Raw genomic sequence first — 21,307 nt, 5'->3', positions numbered from 1 at the left:
GCACATGCCTTTTGCGTGTCCTCTTCTTACGTGAATTCACTAGAGGGTGCAACAACACACACTTTAGCTGACCAGTTTGCTGCTGACTGACTGATCGGCTGACCTGCCCACACCCTTCTCTAAACCCAACCGATAGTGTTTTCAAAAGCGATCTAGAAAAAGAAAAGCCTGTTTTCCATGTTTTTTGGATAGTTCCTCGTTCTTAGCCTGTTTGTTTATTCATTATTTTTTAGCTTTTGTTTTACTTGGTTTCTGGAAGCATTCTTTGCCAGACTCGAAATCCATCATCTCAGTCCACTCCGCTTCCCAACAGTCATACCGCCCTATAGCATTCATTTTAATGGAGGAAATGCAGCCAGATGTATCTCTGGGTACAGAATTTGCAATCTCCATGTATTCAATTCAATTCAGCTTTATTTGTATAGCGCTTTTACAATGTAGATTGTGTCAAAGCAGCTTCACATAAATGGTCATAGTAACTGGAACAGTCATAAATGGTCATAGTAACTGGAACAGTGTGGTTCAGGTTTTAGTGTTTAAGTTCAGTTCAGTTCAGTTTAGCTCAGTTCAGTGTAATTTAATCATTACTGAGAGTTCAAACACTGAAGAGCCAATTCATCGATGCGTAGCTCTACCAATTGTGAACCATGCGAGGCAGTGGCGACAGCGGAGAGGGAAAAAAACTTCACCTGATGGGAGTGAAGAAAAAAAACCTTGAGAGAACCAGACTCAGTTGGGCACGAGCATTTTAATTTCTCCGCTGGCCAAAAGTCTTGTGCAGAGCTTCATTCGCCGTGGTTTAGGCTGGAAGTATCCACAACGAGCCTGTGTTATAAATATTATATTGCACATCGGAGTAAAAAGAAATACCAATGTATAATACCAAATATAACTTTTTTGTTTAGTCTAAAACTATTATGTAAAAAACAAAACAAGAACCTAATCTCAGTTGAGCTCTGGCTTACAGGAAGGAAGGGTAGTGATCCAAGTGATCCATACCTGCAATGTGGCCTGTAAACATCTATTATTTAAGCCTCCATTATTTAGCCTCTAAACTTCTTTACAGTGTTTACTTCATTTGGTTGTGCTTCTCCATCTATAATCCCAAGTCAGATGCATTTAAAAAAAGGGATAGTTTGTCATCTACTCTCCCTTCAAACCTTTGTGAGTTTCATACTGTATCTATTGTTTTCCAAGTCAGGAAGTTGATGGGTCCCAGCAACTGCAGCATTCTTTAACATATTTTACTTTGTGTACAACCGAAGAAAGAAACTCATAATGGTTTAAAATCACATGAGAGAGTGAACTATCCCTTTTAAGTCATTAAAAATAACTATTGCCATGCTCACTTGTTATACGCAATTTTGCTAGGGCTTTTACATCCAGCCCAAACGTCCTGTTATTTACCAGCAAACATTCTTCATTGTTGGCAATGAGGACTTTTAATAACAATTCAATTCAGTTGATGTTTATTTCTATAGCACTTTTACAATGTAGATTGTGTCAATGCAGCTTAATAAAGAAGTTCTAGTCGATGTCAGTCCAGTTTTCAGAGTTGAATTTCAGTTTAGGTCAGTTCATTGTGGTTTAATATTCACTGCTGAAAGTCCAAACACTGAAGAGCGAATCCATCGATGCACAGCTCCAAAAGTCCCAAACCCAAGCAAGCCAGTGGCAACAGTGGAGGAACAAACTTCATTAATTGACGAAAGTGAAGGGGAAAAAAACCTAGAGCAAAAACCTGTGCTCAGTTGGGCACGACCATTTCTGTTCTGGTCAAACTTTCTTTGCAGAGCTACAGTCTAGGCTCTGGAGGCTGGAGAAAGCTGGACATCTATCGTGGAGAAGCTGCAGGTGTGAGTAGGTCACTGGCTGGTGTTTATACTGTTCCATAGAATTATGCTCTCCACTCCTCTATGACCACCACAGCATCTGCTCAGGATATGGCCTGGTTGAGGGTTATGGAGACATCATAATTCTGTCATAATATCACATAGACGTCAATGCTGTAGAAATGTAGATGTTTTTTGTAGTGCTACTACAGCATATTATACAATTACTATTTAATCATTTAATATTTGTTTTTAGTTTATGTATTTGGACCCGGGAGCAATGACTAGGACTGCACAATATTGAAACAACTGAAACCCGAAGAGCAACTAAAGCCTAAACATGTTTCTGCCTGTTCAGTTTTGTTTTTGTCTTTTAACGCTCCTCCGCCCATGAATGTCTTCCTGCTTTCTGACTGAAAACGAGGAAAGAAACTATGAAACGGGAAAAGAAATGATGAAACCTCCCAAATACAGGTACCGCTTTTCTCTATAAATACTACTATTAGGTAAAATACACTATGACATAAGGAAATAGGCGATGGTGTACAATACAGTGTGCTCAGTGTTGCATGAAGCAGACATATCTGATAAGAAATGTTCAGTTTAGTCTAGTTATCTTCTAATGTAGTGCAATTAGACGTTGGAGATCTGCTTACAAAAATAAACACATATAAAACAATCCTTTTAAATTTTATTTATTTGTGTTATATAAAAATTAACAATTGATTCTGTTTCACGTGGTGTGCATGTGCGTGTGTAACAGAAGGTCAAAAATCTCCAAATTCAAAAGCATTTATACAAAAAAATTAAAAAATTAAGTCAAACTGTATTCTAATTCATGAATTTAAAGAAATGGACATGACTAATCTGTATCCTTCACCAGTCACATGTCTGGTCCAGTTCTGTTCAACACAACCAGCTTCTCTCTTCCAACATACATCAATGAACAAACGTCCCTGAATGACCCAGTTTTGGATTACAGACAATATTTAATTAAATAATCCAGTTATTAACTATGTTGTAAGCAGCAAATGTTACAATAAGAATTAGAATGAAAGAGAAACAACAGAAAATGGCAAAACATTATTTACATTTAAGGCATCTGATCAACTGAAAAAAAACACATTGTAATTCCTCAATTTCTCAGCGGAGGATTAAACAACTTAGGAATTTGACTTTTTTTTCAGATGTGTTCTACAATTTTTATTGGCATTACAGAGGTTTTGCCGTCGCTGCTTAATTGAAAAGATTCCACTTTGAAATTGTCATTATAGCAGTCATTGTTTGCTTCATTCGGGTTCTTCATTTGGTTTTGTTTACTTTAGTTCTGCATGCTATGAAAGCGAATTAGCATAAGTACTGTTCATAATGTTAATGTAAATTTATGGGAATGTTCTATACAACATTTTACAGGAATACGAAGTCAGAAAAGATGGATCAAGTGAAGACTTAAACAGATGCCAGAGGGTAAAAAATATCAACATGTCCAGCTCCGAAAGCACAGGTGAAAATATAGACAAATTACTAATTAAATTAAGACTAGGTGCTTTATTTACATGTGAACACAATATGGATTCCAAATGATCGATTACTCCATAGTGTTTTAGCTCCCAAAGGAAAGTTTCACAAACTAAAGCTGCAGTGTTGCACTTTTCTCCTCATAGACTTCAATTCATATACACGCGAATGCGTCAGACTGGAAACGCAAGCTGGTGTGTCAAGTTTCGCAATTCATTGCATTAGAAAGTTTAAGCTGCGGTCACACTGGATTTTTCTCCCCATAGACTTTCATATGCATGTGAATGCATCAGACTGGAAACGCAGGGTCATGTATCAAGTTTTGCAGATCGCTGCGGTGCAAAGTTCAAGCTTGGTGAACTCTGACCTGCAAAATCACATCACTTGACTGCGTAAGACCAATCGAGGATCAAAACATGTCCTCTCTGTACAGAAATAAAAAATTTGGACCAATTACTCACTTTTATTAATGTCTTATCATCTTGTTTAATCCCGCCCCTTTTTACAGCACCAGACCACAGAATTTCATAAGCTCAAACTCTTGTGTGACCGTAACTTAATTTGGAGAGAAGCTTGTGATATCATTGATCACGGCTAATCTCCCATCCGTAATCATTAGTAAGCCAATCGGATCATTCCAGACTCACTATAAATAGCCTGTCTAGTATAACTGCCTTATCTTTGTTTTTCAAAGAATCCCCTCATCCATATCATCTCCCCATTTTCCCTCCTTTACCAGGGGGAGCTCTCAAGAACTACCTGATCTAGTATCCCCTTACAAGTTTAGGGATCTCCCCTGGGACAGCATGCCAAACCTGCTAAAATTATCAAGCAATATCTATATGCGAACTCTTAAAAGTTAAGTTAATTAGATTGAGTTGGATTAAAAAAGAATTACAGTCAATAACACTGACCCACATACCCAACAGATTGTATTTTACAGTGCTTTCACGCTAGCACTTTTAGTCTGCACCTGGGTTCGTTTTGACTTCAAATTACGGTATGTTTAGCTAGCGTGAACAATGTCATCATCATCTGAACTCGAGTGTGCATCTGTGAACTGTACTCGAGTCTGCCTGGAAAAGGCGCTGGGTATGGTTCACGTCTGATATAATTGCAATCTTACAAAATAACGGAAGTGAGCCGCCAAATGTACAATAAACTTTATTTTTTAGAATGTTCATTTGTGAGTGTATGTCTGTCTATCTGTTCTGGACACTTTAATATTTTTTTCGGCAGATAGACACAAGTCACTCTATATATGTTATTAAAACCAAATGATTTAATAAAAGCAGGATGATGGTAATGTGTGTACGTCTTTCCATTTTGGCACCCTGGCTTTCTTGGCCGTCACCTAGCACTCTCAGTAATAAAGGTATGAGAGCTGTCACTGGGGCAGTACCTTTTCAAAAAGTACATATTTGTACTTGAAGAGTGCATATTGGTACCTCAAAGGTTCATTTTAGGTGCATTTGGGTACTGATGTGTACCTTTGAGGCTCTTTAGGTACAGGCATGTACCTTTTGAGATTGTGTTTAACTAAATTTCTAGTCATATCTACCCTCTGCAATCTTATACCAACAATGTAAATTAAATCAGAATAGTAAAATATGTAGCTTTGCTATATTATATTGTAATATGTAGCAGTTAATGTTTATTCATAGAACAATTGAAAATAAAAATGTATATTTTGTTAGCTTTAGAACTGAATTTTTTGGAAAATAAAAGTATGAAATGATAAAACATTAATTGTATTATTTCAACACAGCTTAAATGTAAAAATGTGAAGTTTTGTAAACAAATTTCGGGAGGAGCATGCGCAGAAGTTTCAGTATCGAATACGTCATAGACAATTATTCCGTCATCAAATCAGTTCTTGAACAACCCCTATATATACCAAAGCTGTCTTACCTGCAACGTCTCACAACTTTAGCATTGGCACATCCAATCGCTGTAGCCTTGTCCAAACAGCAAATTTCCATGAGGATGACACGGCTCCTCTCGCAAACTCCAAGCCGACGTCCAGCGCATCAGCACTCGGCAGAGCATATCAACAGAGGCCACGGTCTTAAGTTAGGCCCGCCACGCCGCCGCTCTTCCAGACACCAGCAACAAACCTGAGTCGCTCCCCTGTTGGCAATCACCGGCCCAGATCAAGCGAGCGCCAGGCCACCGCTCTACAGGCGAAGCACCACCATCGGCCAATTCGCCATGACAGGGTGAGCACGTCTCCGCTATGGCCTCGTCCACCCCCCACGCACGGAACATTTCCACTTAGTAGCGCCCTCAATGCCTGCTCTTGGCGCCCCAAATTTAGGAATAACAAGCCTATCTGCTTGAAGTGTGACGTCATGCGAATCGGCTTCCGGGTCCAAGCCCTCTAATCAAATGCATGGGGAAAGTAATGAAATGGTAATTATAACGTTTACAAAGCGATTTATTACTTTCGAAAATCACGATCACAATACATATGTCTATGCCTTATACATGATGCAAGGGATTAATTTTTATAATTTGTTAAAATGTTTGGTTTTTGTTATGCAGCAAGCCCAAAAATGGTTGTGTACACCACGACTTCGTATAAAACTAACTTATTGTGTAATATGTTTAAAATGTTTTGATCATTAACGAATAATTTCTCAACTTACTGCACGGGGAGACTCATGAAATGTTAATTATAACGTTTACAAAGCGATTTAATACTTTTGAAAATCACTATCACAATACATATGTCCACGCCTCATATCTTATGGGCAGAAAGTGATTAATTTTTATAAATTGTCAAAGATTTTGGTATTTGTTATGCAGTAAGCAATGGTTGTGTACACTGATTTTGTATAAAATTAACTTTATTGTGTGATAAGAATTTAAAGTGATCATAAACAAATAAATTTCTCAACTCAAATGAGTGGCGGCTTGGACCCGGAAAAAGTATTACATACGTCACTAATAGGTCACCACTTAACAAGAGCCCCTTCTCTCTTCTCTTTTCCTTCCACCTATGATCCTAGGGCTATTAGTAGCGTGAGCATGCCTCCGCAATCGGCTTTAGCCCCCAACTTTCTGTCAGGCCCCGACGCAAGTTCCAGCGTGAGGCTGCCTCCGCTGACGTCACTAATGCCGGCAGCCCCTTTTCTCTTTTCCTTTCACCCATAATCCTAGGGCCATCAGTAGCGTGAGCACACCTCCGCAAACGGCTCCAGTCCCCAACTTTCTGTCAGGCCCCGACGCAAGTTCCAGCGTGAGGCTGCCTCCGCTGTCGTCACTAACGCCGGCAGCCCCTCCACTCTTCTCTTTCGCTTCCACCCGTGATCCTGGGCCACGTATAGACTATATTCCTTAGATTCATCGTCTAGGTACTTAACATGTAAAAAACTTAAATACATTATTAACGTTTACATAGACAACATGCATATATAAAATAAATTGCTTAATTAAATAAATTTGATAAGTAATTATGAAGTAATAATAACACCTTATAATTATGCACCACTGCAAGCGCAGTGACCACTCCTACGGGAGACGCACACCTTATTACACACTGCCGCTAGGGCAGCGACCACTCACACCTCATACAGGAGACATACACCTTATTATTATGCACCACTGTCAGTACAGTGACCGCTCCTACGGGAGACGTATACCTTATTACACACTGCTGCTAGGGCAGCGACCACTCATACACCATACAGGAGACACACACCTCATTATTATGCACCACTGTTAGTACAGAGACCGCTCCTACAGGAGACATACACCTTATTATTATGCACCACTGTTAGTACAGTGACCGCTCCTACGGGAGACGTATACCTTATTACACACTGCTGCTAGGGCAGCGACCACTCATACATCATACAGGAGACACACACCTTATGATTACGCACCACTGTTAGTACAGTGACCGCTCCTACGGGAGACGTATACCTTATAATTATGCACCACTGCAAGCGCAGTGACTGCTCCTACGGGAGACGTACACCTTATCATTATGCACCACTGCAAGCGCAGTGACCGCTCCTATGGGAGACACACACTTGATTACACACTACTGCTAGTGCAGTGACCACTCCTACGGGACACACACATCTTATTATGCACCACTGCTAATGCAGTGACCGCTCCTATGGGAGACGCACACCTTATTATTATGCACCACTGCAAGCACAGTGACCGTTCCTACAGGAGACGCACACCTTATTACACACTGCCGATAGGGCAGCGACCACTCATACCTCATACAGGAGACACACACCTTATTATTACGCACCACTGTTAGTACAGTGACCGCTCCTACGGGAGACGTACACCTTATAATTATGCACCACTGCAATCGCAGTGACCGCTCCTACGGGAGACGTACACCTTACAATTTTGCACCACTGCAAGCGCAGTGACTGCTCCCATGGAAGACGTACACTTTACCATGCACCACCACTAACACCGTGACTGCTCCTACGGGAGACGCATACCACTTTACTTTTTACACACCACTGCAAGCGCAGTAACCACTCCTACGAGAGACGCATATCTCATAATACACCACAGCACAGTGACAGCTTTTAACACACCATTAACATACTTTAACACAACATTGCTTATGCAGTGACCGCTCCCACGGAGGACGCCCGTCTCCCGTGGGAGCAGACACTCTTGCTGGAGATATTCATCATGCACCACTATCAACACAGCAACTGCTTCCTCCCAAAACACATACCTTATAACTCAACAGCACCCCTCCAAATTTTTAAGATCAGCAAATTTTGGTTGGGGGGTTGCAAATTGTCTGGCTGCTGTCCTGTAACCAAATAGCGTTTTTTGGGAAGCGTTCTGAGGCCGGGCTAGATACTTCGCTCGAATCCCAACTCCTCTTTGTTTCCTGATAAGGGGAATAACTCGCGTTGGGGTGTCTCCTTGAGCTCAGAGCCCTCCCCCCAGACAGCACGCCAAATATGCTTTATACTTAAACGAATGCAAGGGTGAACTGGTGAAATACATATACAGAGAGAGATAGAGGGAGAGAAAAAAATAAAACCCCTGAAATACGTGTTGGACAAGAGGTCTGATCTTTATCAATGCTTCTGTACCTTTTAGAATTTGTATTGGCCTTTTTGTTAAAAAAGACATGGTTTGCAATAAAAACAAATGCATATGATCATTCTCATTCTTTCAAACTGAAAAGTCTGATGAGAGTCTTTTGTTTTATACAGTGGCTGTTTTTCATAATCTTTCTCCCAGGAGAAAACGGAGCATTAACGAACCTCCTTTAAGTAAGTTTTTATAAAGATGAGCAAACACGTGAAATTATGAAGTGTGTGTGGTGAAGTTGGGAAGGTTATTCTGTTTAAAAAAAGAAGAACATGAACATTTTAATTGCCATCCCTTTCCTATAGTTTTACTTTTTTGTGTTGTCATTAAAATTATATATATATTTTTTTCTTCTTGTGCATGTTTGTGTACAATTGTCAATATAAAACAACGTTTTTCACTCTTTGCAGTGAGGATCGTTCTTCTGGGGAAAAGCGTGTCAGAAAACAGCGAGGTAGGAAACTTCATCTTGGGCCGATCAGCGTTTGACAGTGAAGCTCCTCCAGGTGTTGTGGAGAGAGTCGGAGGAAGACTGAGGGACAGACACGTGACGCTCATCAACAGTCCTCAGCTGCTCCACACAAACATCTCAGATGATCAGATCACACAGACAGTCAGAGAGTGTGTGAGTCTGTCTGATCCAGGACCTCATGTGGTGGTTCTGCTCCTCCAACATCAGCAGTGCTCAGCAGAAGATCAAGAGCGTGTGGAGAAGCTGCAGGACTCTTTCTCTGAGCGTCTTTTTCAACACACCATGGTGCTCAGCACACAAGAGTCCACTGAACCTAATGAGATCCTGCAGGAGATCATCCAGAAGTGCTCAAACAGACACTTCAGTCTTCAGAGAAGCAGCTCTGCTGATGATCTTCTGCAGGCCTTTGAGGACATTGAGAAGAGCAATGATGGACGACACCTGATTTCTGCTCAATCTGGAGATTCACAGTGTTTAACAGTGAAGAAACGGGACGCACAAACATGTGAGTGAGACCATATTTGATGTTTCAAGGGATATAGTAATATATGAACTCTATTTAATATTCTTCCTTTACTTTTAGTTCATGAGAAGCTGAATGTGATGGTGTGTGGGAGCGACGGCACCCTGAAATCCTCCATCTCAGAGCTGATCCTGCAACATACACACAGAAGATCAGAGAGTGTGAGCACAGATAGGGTTCTTCATGGTCATCAGATCAATGTGCTGGAGCTTCCAGCCATGTTCAACACTGAGCTCTCAGATGAAGTGATGTGTCAGACTCTCCGATGTGTGTCTCTCTGTCATCCTGGAGTTCATGCTTTTCTCCTCATTATTCCTGATGCTCCTCTGACTGATCAAGACAAAGCGGAAATAGAAGAGATCCATAATATATTCAGCTCCAGAATCAACAAACACCTCATAACCCTCATCATGCAGAATTCAGAGCATCAGACAGCAGAACTCAATGACGAAACACAGGCTGTCATTGAGAGCTTTGGAGGAAAACATAATTTCTTTGGTCCAAAAACACAAGTGTCCACACTAATGGAGAACATTGAGCAGATGCTGGAAGAAAACAGAGGAACCTTTTACTCCACTGAGACATTTCTGGAGGCACAGGTAAAAAAACTGACAAAATATGAAGAGATGAAAAAGAAGATCCACTCACTAGAGAAGCATTATCTGTCAAAAGGCAAGTATTTAGCTATGGAACAAGAAAAGTGTCAATTTTTTATAAATGAATATGAGCATTTCAAAATGTTACTTTTGTATATTTCTGTAGATTTGTATTTTGTAACAAGCCAGGTCACTTTTATTTTATAGCACTCATATAATGTTGATTGTGTCAAGCCTGCTATAGGGGGAAAATAATAAAAAGTCAAATAGGGAGATGCCCAGTCAGAAGATGCTGTCGCATATGTGGTTACAGAGTAAATATGGGCTGGAGCTAACAGGGAAGCTTAACATCAGGATCAAATGTTAAGCTAATAGGGAAGACACAGGTCTACCTAGGGGAAAAAGTCACCTTGGAAGACTATACATGTGAAGTTATTGAGAAGGAACCATGCAAATGAAGCGGCATTGCATCTGCTATCCAGAATGGTACTTTATGAACCTTGGGCATGTTACCATACTAGGTTTATTAGATAACATGAGAGTTAACCATCTTAAATTCACGGCAAGATTAGTCTCTAACTCTTGATCGAAGTCAAAGTGACCAGAAGGACTGTCTTTAGTGACAGAAACGTTTAGCTTTGGCACCACTCAGGATCCAGATGATCAGATCATGCTATTCAAGTTTACTGCCATCTAACTCACCATAATAAGGAATGAGGAGGATGGTGCCAAACTATCGTGAAGGAACAAAACACTAATAAGGAAAGTTATGTGGTCTTTTAATTGAGAAGAGCACTACGCATCAAATAGACTCCACTTTCTGGGCGTATAGGCACACAAATAAGGGCGCACTCACACTGTGACATCAAAACCGTGCCCAGGCTCGTTTCCTGGATTGTTTGAGAAGTGTGAGTGCTCTGAATCAGGCTCAGGCGTGGTTCAGTTGGCCAGCCCCTGGCCCGTTTGGAAGAGGTGTGCCAGGTGTGGTCAGGCGCGGTACGCTTGTAGTGTGAATACAAAGCACACCTGAGGCGAAAACTGAAGACAAGACTTGACTATTATATGGATTTATTAATCATTCTTACTGTTCAATGAACACAAACTGCCGTATATTATAATAGACGTAAATCCATCACTGCACGACAGATGCACCTTTAGCAAACCTCCTAATTCCTGCAGCACGAGGACTTATGATATAATGAAATGTCCACAGTGCTGAGCGAGAGCGCTTCTTAAACTGAACAGCGCTATATCGATGGCGTAAGCGTGCTCAGGCCGGAATGCAATGTGAGTGGGAGACAAACGTGGAGAAACGTGCTTTGGCCTGGTTCAAGGCAACTGTACTTGTAGTGTAAATACGCCCTAATCTTGCCCGAAATGTGAATATCATGCAGCATTTTCAACTGCATGTGACTCCATAGGAGCAGATGCTAAGGGAGCTGTGACATGTAGCATTGACATGCACTCTGATAAATGCTACTATAGATATGTTGCAAAATTGCCAAAATTGGTGCAAGGTGAGACAAACTGCCGACAGCTTCAGGCAATTAATATGTCAATGCAGTCAGAGTGCAGTAAAAACACAAATTTGTATGCTTATTGCATACGATACCCCAGCCCATGCTGGAAGTATCTGTTGATACAAAAACATGCCAGGACACTTGTTCTAAGGACACTCTGGAACTTAAAAAGGCAAGGTCCAACCAGAGGCTAAATGCATATCAACATATGAGTGTCATGGTCACAGTAGATAGGTCATAGTTGCCTAATATAATGCATTCTGAGCAGAGTGACTGCGGCTGTGGGTACCATATGGCCTAGGAACCTCTGAAATGGCTCAACTAATTCAGACAGGTGAGCAATAACTGAGAGCATTAGTAGAGAGTCATGCAGTCATGATAACAGAGTTCAGTTCCATTCAGAGGTAAAACAGGCTCTGCATTGGGGTGATCTTGCTCTTTTCTCCCTTGACCTGAATCCACAACTGGCTGAGAGACTGGAGCACCAGATCCCCTGTACATTACCAGTTTATCTCATGACTGTGTTAGAATAAACTTGGAGTTAATTGAGGACATGGTTTCCTTCTTCCCAAGAGGGGACAGGGCACTATCCGCGACCTTCATAAAAAAGACAGGGAGAGTACAAATGCTTGGGCTTTGTACTTTCATGCCCTACCCACGAACGGAAACTGAATAGTGACTGTAGTAACCAACTGAAAGGGAATTACTATTTGTTCTTTTTTGTGTTTTGGATCATTTGTAAACATATTTTATGTAAAATAACCTACTCAGGACAAACAAGGTGTAGGTGTCATTTAAAAATTCTTCCACAAATGTTTACTTTCCTTTAGACTCAGATTAGGCGAGGCAGTGGCGCAGTAGGTAGTTCTGTCGCCTAACAGCAAGAAGGTCGCTGATTCGAACCTCAGCTCAGTTGTCGTTTCTGAGTGGAGTTTGCATGTTCTCCTTGCGTTCGCGTGGGTTTCCTCCGGTTGCTCCGGTTTCCCCAACAGTCCAAAGACATGCGGTACAGGTGAATTGGGTAGGCTAAATTGTCCGTAGTGTATAAGTGTGTGTGAATGTGTGTGTGGATGTTTGCCAGAAATGAGTTGCAGCTGGAAGGGCATCCTCTGCGTAAAAACTTGCTGGATAAGTTGGCGGTTCACTCCGCTGTGGCGACCCCGGATTAATAAAGGGACTAAGCCGACAAAAAATGAATGAATGAATGAATGAATAGACTCGGATTAGCTGACTGTAAATATGGGTATTCTGATGTTGTTGCGTGCATTCAACTTATAGTTGTAGCTCAAGAAAATTTTTATAAAAACATCTCAGCATTTGTGATCAGAAAGAGAAACACGCACAAACGAGTATTGTGTTTCTTTCATGTCTTGCACTGAAATTTTAAGCTGATAAACCGTGAAGCATGGGTATTTGCAGCATTTGAAAGATACACTGTAAACTCTAGAGCAGGGGTCACCAATCTCTGTCCTGGTGGGCCGGTGTCCCTGCAGGGTTTAGCTCCAACTTGCCTCGACACATCTGCCTGGGTGTTTGAAGTATACTTAGTAAGACCTTGATTAGCTTGTTCAGGTGTGTTTGATTAGGGTTGGAGCTAAAATCTACAGGACACCGGCCATCCAAGAACAAGTTTGGTGACCCCTGCTGTAGAGAAACTAACATATCACATCTTTTGTGCACATGAGTTTATTTTAAATGGAGATGTGTAGCCTGTACACGCAAATAGGAATTGACGCACACACAGCATCAAGCATTTAGGTGCACCTGCACCTGAGTGAACCTTCCCATTCGTAATACATGCTACAATAAATTAATTTGAAGAGAAAACTATTTCAAGGCTTTAAGACTGATGCTTTTCTTCTTTTAAACAGGTTCAACAGAGAGTCAAAATGAACTGAGGATTGTCCTGCTGGGAAAAAGTGGAGTGGGTAAAAGTGCAACAGGAAACACCATCATTGGAAGAAAAGTGTTTAAAGTTGAAATTTCTCAAGAGTCTGTTACTAAAGAAAGTCATAGCGAAACAATTGAAATCAATGGTCGACACATTACTGTAATCGATACGCCAGGACTGTTTGACACTGAACTCACTAATGAAGAAATCCAGAAAGAAATCAGCAACTGCATCTCCATGATTCTACCTGGACCACATGTCTTCATCATCGTGCTCAATTTAGGACAGAGATTCACTCAAGAAGAGGCTAAATCAGTGGAGATCATCCAGGAGACATTTGGGGAAAACTCTTTAATGTACACCATGGTGCTCTTCACCAGAGGAGATGATCTGAAAAATAAAACCATTGATCAGTGTTTGGGGAAACCTGGATCTCCTCTAATGAGTTTGATCGAAGCTTGTGGACACAGATTCCATGTGTTCAACAATAATCAGACTGAAGACCGAACACAAGTGGCTAATCTCCTGGAGAAGATAGACAACATGGTGAAGGCAAACGGAGGAGGTTTTTACTCATGTGAAATGTTCAGACAGATGGAGAGAAAAAAGCAAGAACAACAGATGAAGATCCTGATGGACAGAGTCAGAGAAGGGGAACAACAGATCATCAAGCTGGAAGAAGAGATAAAAAGAGAAAGGGAGACACTAGCAGATGAAGTTAAAAAATGCAGGCAGGAAAACGAAAGGCTTCAAATCAAATATGAAGCAGAAGAAAAGACCGTGAAGATCTTCATGGAGAGAGAGGAGCAAATTAACAAAGAAAAAGAGGAAATTATGAAAAAAGCCGAAAAAGAGAAAGAGAAAATGAAAACTATAATGGAGCTTGAAAGACAGAATCAGGAAAAAGAAAAAAAGGCAAGAGATGAAGAGGATAAGAAAAAGCGGGAGAGCAAAAAATCTATTTCTGCTGAGCAGTTTCAGAAACTCAAGTGTGAGATGGAGGGAATAATCAGAGATAAAGACAAAATAGAAAAAGACACTCAAGAACAACTCCATGACTTAAAGAAGAGACTGAAGGAGGAAAGAAATACAAAAGAAGACCAACTAAAGATTTCTGAAGTTAAACTGAAACTTCTTAAAGAACAGCACGTAGATGAATTAAAGAGAAGACGAATGGAGTGGAGAGAAGAATATGACAGAGAAAAAGAGACAAAGAAGAAAATCAGCTCTGAAATGGATGATCCATTACAAGTGAGTGTTCATGAGACTGAATTGTATGATTATTTTGTTAATATAACAATTTAAAGGTGCTGTATTTAATGTATTGACTCTATCTAAAAATCAATGCTAAAGTCAGTTATTCTCATTTCGAAAAGTTGTTCCATGTGAGAATGTCTCTTTGTTTAGATCTGTGTAACTCTGCCCACTGCCAGTTTATCAAATTACATTTCAGCAGTCTGTATTTCATTTGTCTTGAAAGCTGCCTCAGTGTACCCAGCAGGCACATGACATGACGTCAGATTGACATTGTACCCCAACATCAGGGGATGTTGCATTTTGTTTGCAAATTTAGACAGGTTGATGTCACAACCCTATGTCTGGCTGAGGTCAATGTACAACATCGGACAGACGTTGCATTTTGGTTACTTTCCAAACACAACTTTATGCTGTGCTCACACCAGACGCCATATGCGCAGACAAATTGCGCTATTCACACGTAAATAAACGCATGAACATTTTGAGTTTACTCGCTTCATTTGTGCATCAAATCCGCTTCATTTGCACGTGAAATTTACTGAGCAATAGACGTGGATTCGCATCGTAGGCGGGGCTTCTGTCTGCCCGGTGACTCTAGCTTTGTTGCTAATTGGCTAACATGGATTTTATTGAGAGAATAGTTGTGTTTATGTGCTTTATGAAGGCTGAAAAACAGCTTTGATTAGTTTGGAGCCGTGTCTGAGTCCACTGGATCCATTCAGAAGTGCACTCAACTCAGTGAGCTCATAAACTCATCCAGAAACTGTACCTGGATGATGGAAGCTTTCAGCTGTGCTTCCGACCGAGCTGAGCCCAGTTTGATGAACTTTTGTCCAGTGTCAGCAAGAGGATTTCCCCCTGAGACACCAACAACAGGTGCTATGTAATAAGCAAGCCCCTACAAGAGAAACCTTCTGATTAGTTAACGTGACACGAATGTCCGCTGAAGTTCAGATTTTTGAACTTGAGCGATTCACACAAATTAATCGTCAATCATGCAAAGCTCTCGACTTGCGCTTGCACTTCATTCGCGCCACAGGATGTCAATTCCCATCTTTGCATTGACTGAACATGTAAATCACTGGCGCTTGACACTTCTTTAGCATGTGGTGTGAACGCAGCATAAAACAACCAAATATCAATGTATTATGATGTTACAGCTTGACGTTGTGTGGATGTTACCAATATGACGTCAATTTGATGTTGGATTTTGGTTGCTATTCCTGACGGATAGATCTCAATATGTGATATTAATATGACGTTGGTTTAAGATGTTGGCTCTACATTGGATTTTGGTCACTTTCTAACACAACCTAAAATCAACCAAATATCAAAGTCATTTTACGTCATTATTGATGACAAAATAACATTGTCCCTAGATGCTGCCGACCTACATCTAACCTAATATTAATGTCATATGACATTGTGTGCGTGCTGGGTTTGCAGATGATTCTGCTGAAAATGCAACCATTGAAGGCCAGTAGCAGCCTTCGAAACGAGACGCAGATTCAGAGCTTAAAACTTCACATAAGAAAAATATTACAAGTGCAAACATTATCTTGATCTTCACGATCTGTTGGTGTCATCAATCTGGCAACCTCCATCATGACAGAGGAGGTACTCTCTCTGTAGGAGCCTCTCTCTCGTGGTAAAAATTTAACCACAATACCTAAGTGTCAATCCTACATACTGCACCTTTAATATCAATAATAGATCATGTGTTTATCAAGGATGTTATGGGTCTTTATTTAATGTATTATTTGCATTGGATTCAACTTTAAAAGGCTACAGCCTACAGGAGACTGGAGACCGAATACAGCAAGTGGTCCAGGAGTCTTTGCACAGCCATGACGGAAATAGAGAACAAAATACAGAACCGCATAAAAAATGAAGCAATTCATGAGATAGAAGAAACTGAACTTTACCAACAACTCAAGAAAACAAGTGAAGTAGTGGAAAAATCAATGTCTGAATTCTTTGAGAATGTCCCAGATGCAGATATAGTGATTCAATGGAAGACAACGTTTGAAATCAAAATCAAAGAGCTTCAGGAAAACACTGTGAGAGAAACAAAGAGGAAATTAGATGAGATTCTTCACCAGCGAGAACTGAGGGGGGGAAATGATGATCAGAGGAAGCATCATGAAAACACCATCTATGCAGAGGTTAAGGAACTTGCATTAAAACTCAAAGACAAAGAAAACAATGAAGACAGTTTGATAAAAGAATTTGATTTGTTTTGGGAAAAGACTGTAAACATGATCAGAGACACTCCAGACGTCAAAGACATTGACTTGAAGAAGGATGCAAGACTCTTCCTCAGTGATGTCTACAAAAGTCCTCCATTAAACTATTGGAGTGACAGCAGAGATATTCTCTTTCTGCGGAGTTACTCGGAATATATACGATTAAAGAGAACAAGTGGATTTACATCACCTATTGAAAGCGCTATTATATCACTTAAAGAAATGTTTAGTTATGTCTTGTCTCCAGAGGATGAAGGTCAGATCCGATCTTTCGTATCAGACGTTGTCCAGCAGACAGACAAAATGATTTATTCCTTTAACATTGCAGAGATGGGTTACAACAGCACATACACACAACTACTTACGGATTACATCAGGACAAGAGTGACAGAACATGAGGAAGGACAAGTGAAATATGTGTTCAAAAAACAATTCTTCATCGATTTGGTTTATTCCATTTGCAACAGAGCGAACAAGATGATCCCTGACCAACACAGACTGTTCAGGGAAGCCAATGATCCTTGTGTCTATTTGAAGAAGAAGAGAGAAGAGTACTATAGTGTTTTCAATAAATACTGTCACGGAGCAACATCGTCCGCTATATTCGCTGAGATCATCTGTCAGAAACTGAAGAAGCCCATTGAGCAGAGCGTCTACAAAGACACTGCCAGAGATCTGACCGATGAACTGAGATTAAACTGTGAATCACTGAATGGAAACAGATCAAATCTGGAGAAACACATCCTGAAGACACTGGCAGAAGAGGAGGACTTTGACAAATACATGAACTACATTCATTATCCCAGAGATCACTTCAAGAGTTTCATCAGAGATGAAGTCAGTCGCTACATCAGAGATAAGTTCAGCATCAGTGTTTTACCCAAGATGAAGGAGAACATTGAACTCCTCCAAAAGAAGATCTTGAAAGCAGCACATGAATCAGTCAACAGTGGAGATGTTGGTTTGTGGTTGAAGAGTTTCACACAGCAGCTCTCAGATCAGCTGATCTTCTCTGAAAAAGACCTCAGTGGAGTCAATTATGATGATGTTGATGATTTCAACCTACTTGAAGATATGATCAGACAAGAACTTACTCATGTAATATCAAACATCAGCAGTGAATTCAACACGGACACATTTCCAGTAAAGCTGGACCATAAGTTCAGGCCAGATGAGCTCCTGATTGATCACTTCTGTCAGTGTTGTTGGGTTCAGTGTCCATTCTGTAAAGCCATCTGCACAAACACCATAGACAACCATGATGGAGATCACAGTGTTGCTTTCCACAGAGTGACTGGAATTAATGGCACGTGTTTCAATTCAACACAGAATCTATGTATTGATATTTGCACACACTTAGTAGCATATGATCTGAATTTCCGAACACCGGACGGAAGGTTTTTTTGGAAAGAGATCAGACTATCAGGACACCGATTTGACATCTGGAGCATCACTCCTGACCTCTCTGAACTGCCCTACTGGAATTGGTTTGTGTGCAAATTCCAGAAACAGCTGGAAAAATACTACAATAAAACGTTTGATGGACAGGGTAAAATACCAGACGAATGGAGAAAATACTCAATAGAAGATGCTATTGAGAGTTTAGATGATTACATTTAATAGAGCACATAGAGATTGGTCCTATATAAGCCCATGTCTACACCAGACACAATTTTTGTTGTGCAACACTATACGCCGTTAAGTGACTGATGCAGATCGCTTTGACCTTTGTATGTGTGTGTGTGTGTGTAAAAATTAAACAACCAACATGAATCAACACTGAATTGGTTTTTACTTGCATTTTTAAAGAGCCCATATTATGGGTTTTTGAAAATTCCCCTCCATGTAGTGTGTAACACAGCTCTAAGTGAAGTGAAGTATCCAGCTAAGGCTTCAATCTGTTAGTGTACAGTGTTTAAAACTGTTGATTCATCTATAAAAGAGTCGACTCATAGTGCTTCAAACGAGTCACCTTGATACCGATTCATTAGGTGTTTCGCCATGACGTACGAACGAAACCAAGTTATTCACGTGCACGCGCAAACCCGGGAGATTTCAAACCTGAGGCCCCGCCCTCTGACGCAGAAACCCAGACACACACACACACACCCACAAACACGCCGGTCGATTGAAGTCACACTACAGATGGATATATTGAGTCTCTACCTAAAGATGAAACCTCAGCATTATAGCCAAGCAGTTGGAAACTACTGGAAACTACATGCTACAAAGAATACTTCATCTGCGTTTGTTAAAGGAAGGATCAGTAAAGAGTAACTTACTGATGGACGTCAGGATGGATTTTTCTTCCTCCATTTCTCAAGTGTAAGTACGTGCGATTAAAGTTGCCTCGTTGACTCTAGCTTGCAAATGTATTTAGTTGTGATTTGTTACTTGTAACCGCGTGTACTGTATCAGGTTAACTGGCCATATTCTCTTATCGCGTGCAAAGTCACGTTAAAAACGCGACGCGTGCTGCTTTGTTAACGGAGCTCCGTGGAAGAGGAGTAGTTTGTGTCTGTGTGTGCGTGTGCGCGCGCTGTCGTCCGGAGGTGTGTGTGTGTTTGTGTGTATGTGTGTGTCTGTGCGTGCGCGCGCGTTGTCGTCCGGGGCAGGGTTAAGTGCGTGTGTGTGTGTGTGTGTGTGTGTGTGCAATATGTGTGTGTGTCTGTGAAAAGAGCAGAGTGAGAAGCTAGGAGATCTCCTCAACTGTTTTTGGAGTTTTTGCTCAATAAAATAGTCGTCTGAATTTTCAAGTCCATCGTCTGTATTTACATTGACCCACTGGCAGCTAAAATCCACGCCTACACTATCGAGCGTGTATGAACTGTGATTACTTTTATATTGCTGATTAGCTGTTGTGCATTTCCCTCTCTGACTGAAGGCAGTCGACCAATCGCAACAGGCTGTCATTGGTCCAATCAGCGCAGATTAGCTTCGCGCTGAGGAGGGGTTTGGGAACAAATGAATCACTGGACGATTCATACGGGAGTCGCTGGGATAATTAGGTAAAAATAAATGCAGATTATAAGACCATGAAAGTGTTTTTTGACCTTGCATGCATATTAAACTGTTGTTGGAGACCCTTACAACCAAGATATGACCCTATTTCATGTATAATATGGGCTCTTTAAACTACCTGTTTGTTCTGTTTTTTTTTTTTGTTTGTTTTTTATATAGTTTAAGCTGTATATATTAGATGCAACATCATTTCATGCATGTCTGGGTTGTGTTCTTTTTTGTCATTTGAACATTGTCGAATGCTTCTATTCCACTCTTTATTACACCCCCCCCAAATAACAATCAATTAGGCTTCACGCTAAACGCTGCAAAGCTGCAACCCTTCAGGAAGTATGGGTGACACCTGTGATTTTGAGGGACCCTCTCTGAAGGGATTAGGAAATGAGCCCTTCCTAAATGGGACGTGCACTCAAATATTTGAGAGGGTTACAGAAAGCAGTGTCATTTTTTGTCTTGTAATGATGTGCTCTTCACTTCTGTTTGTTTATTGGCTGGTTTTTGACATTTGACATCCCATTTTCCATTAAGGCCTCAATGTCTGTTCGAAACCGTATACTTCCATACTATACAGTATGCTAAAATCAGTATGCGAGCCGAGTAGTGTGTCCGAATTCATAGAATTCGAAAATCAATATGCGAGAAGTACCCGGATGGCTTACTACTTCCGGCGAGATTCTGAAGTGCGCATCTCATGCATGCTGCGCTATCCCATGATGCCTCACGAACAAATTCATAAATGGGAGTGAATCAATCCAACTGACGCAGGTAGGTCATGTGACCAATGACCATGACAAAATGGCGGATGTAGTACGTCCGATTTCCATTCATACTTTTCACATTCATACTGTATAGAATGTACTTTTCTAACGGCCGAGTAGTACGTTTAAATTAAAATGCAGTACCTACTGAGTAGGTTTCGGATGCAGCCAATGTGATTTGAAGTTCATGTCCAAAACTTTGTTCTTCCAAAAGATAATTGGTAAAGTTGTTCAAATTATACTATATATTTAATAAAAAAAAAACTTAAAGCAAAATCAATGAAACAACCCATAATGTCACGTGTAATGATGGCAAGTGTAACGACAATGGTGGTTATCCAAATTCCCCTGGTGGTATTCTAGTTAATGACTAACATCACCTGGGCTTGACATTAACTTTATTGATTACCAGCCAGTGTGGCTAGTAGTTTTCCAACATTACTATCCATTTGCCATTTTCACTAGCCACACCTTTGTTGTTGGAAAAATATATTTTATATGCATAGATATGACCTTGACATGCTAAAATTTATTGATTTAGATTTTGTGGAATGTCCACACTCCTCCTCATTCATTTCACTTTTT

At 40.6% G+C, this 21,307-nt stretch overlaps 1 protein-coding gene across 1 annotated transcript; it reads left to right on the top strand.

The window, feature by feature from the left end:
• Positions 1 to 741: 741 nt before the first annotated feature.
• On the top strand, positions 742 to 18,723 carry LOC103910198 (uncharacterized). Its single transcript, XM_073943932.1, has 7 exons — positions 742 to 2,306; positions 3,246 to 3,336; positions 8,561 to 8,620; positions 8,849 to 9,415; positions 9,494 to 10,105; positions 13,421 to 14,691; positions 16,482 to 18,723. The coding sequence occupies exons 2-7, from the start codon at positions 3,315 to 3,317 to the stop codon at positions 18,561 to 18,563; spliced, it is 4,614 nt and encodes a 1,537-aa protein (XP_073800033.1). The 5' UTR covers positions 742 to 2,306; positions 3,246 to 3,314; the 3' UTR covers positions 18,564 to 18,723.
• Positions 18,724 to 21,307: the final 2,584 nt, after the last annotated feature.

This window comes from Danio rerio, chromosome 3 (genome assembly GCF_049306965.1).
Source record: "Danio rerio strain Tuebingen ecotype United States chromosome 3, GRCz12tu, whole genome shotgun sequence".
NCBI lineage: Eukaryota > Metazoa > Chordata > Actinopteri > Cypriniformes > Danionidae > Danio > Danio rerio.
Note: the sequence above shows the minus strand (reverse complement) of the source record. Positions and strands in the feature narration are given on the sequence as shown.

What these genes read in the sequence shown, in the direction of transcription:
- LOC103910198 (XM_073943932.1), top strand. Translation starts at nt 3,315, where the DNA reads ATGTCCAGCTCCGAAAGCACAG. An exon ending in CATTAACGAACCTCCTTTAA is followed by an intron (nt 8,621 to 8,848) that starts GTAAGTTTTTAT and finishes CACTCTTTGCAG; the next exon opens with TGAGGATCGTTCTTCTGGGG. An exon ending in GAAACGGGACGCACAAACAT is followed by an intron (nt 9,416 to 9,493) that starts GTGAGTGAGACC and finishes CTTTACTTTTAG; the next exon opens with TTCATGAGAAGCTGAATGTG.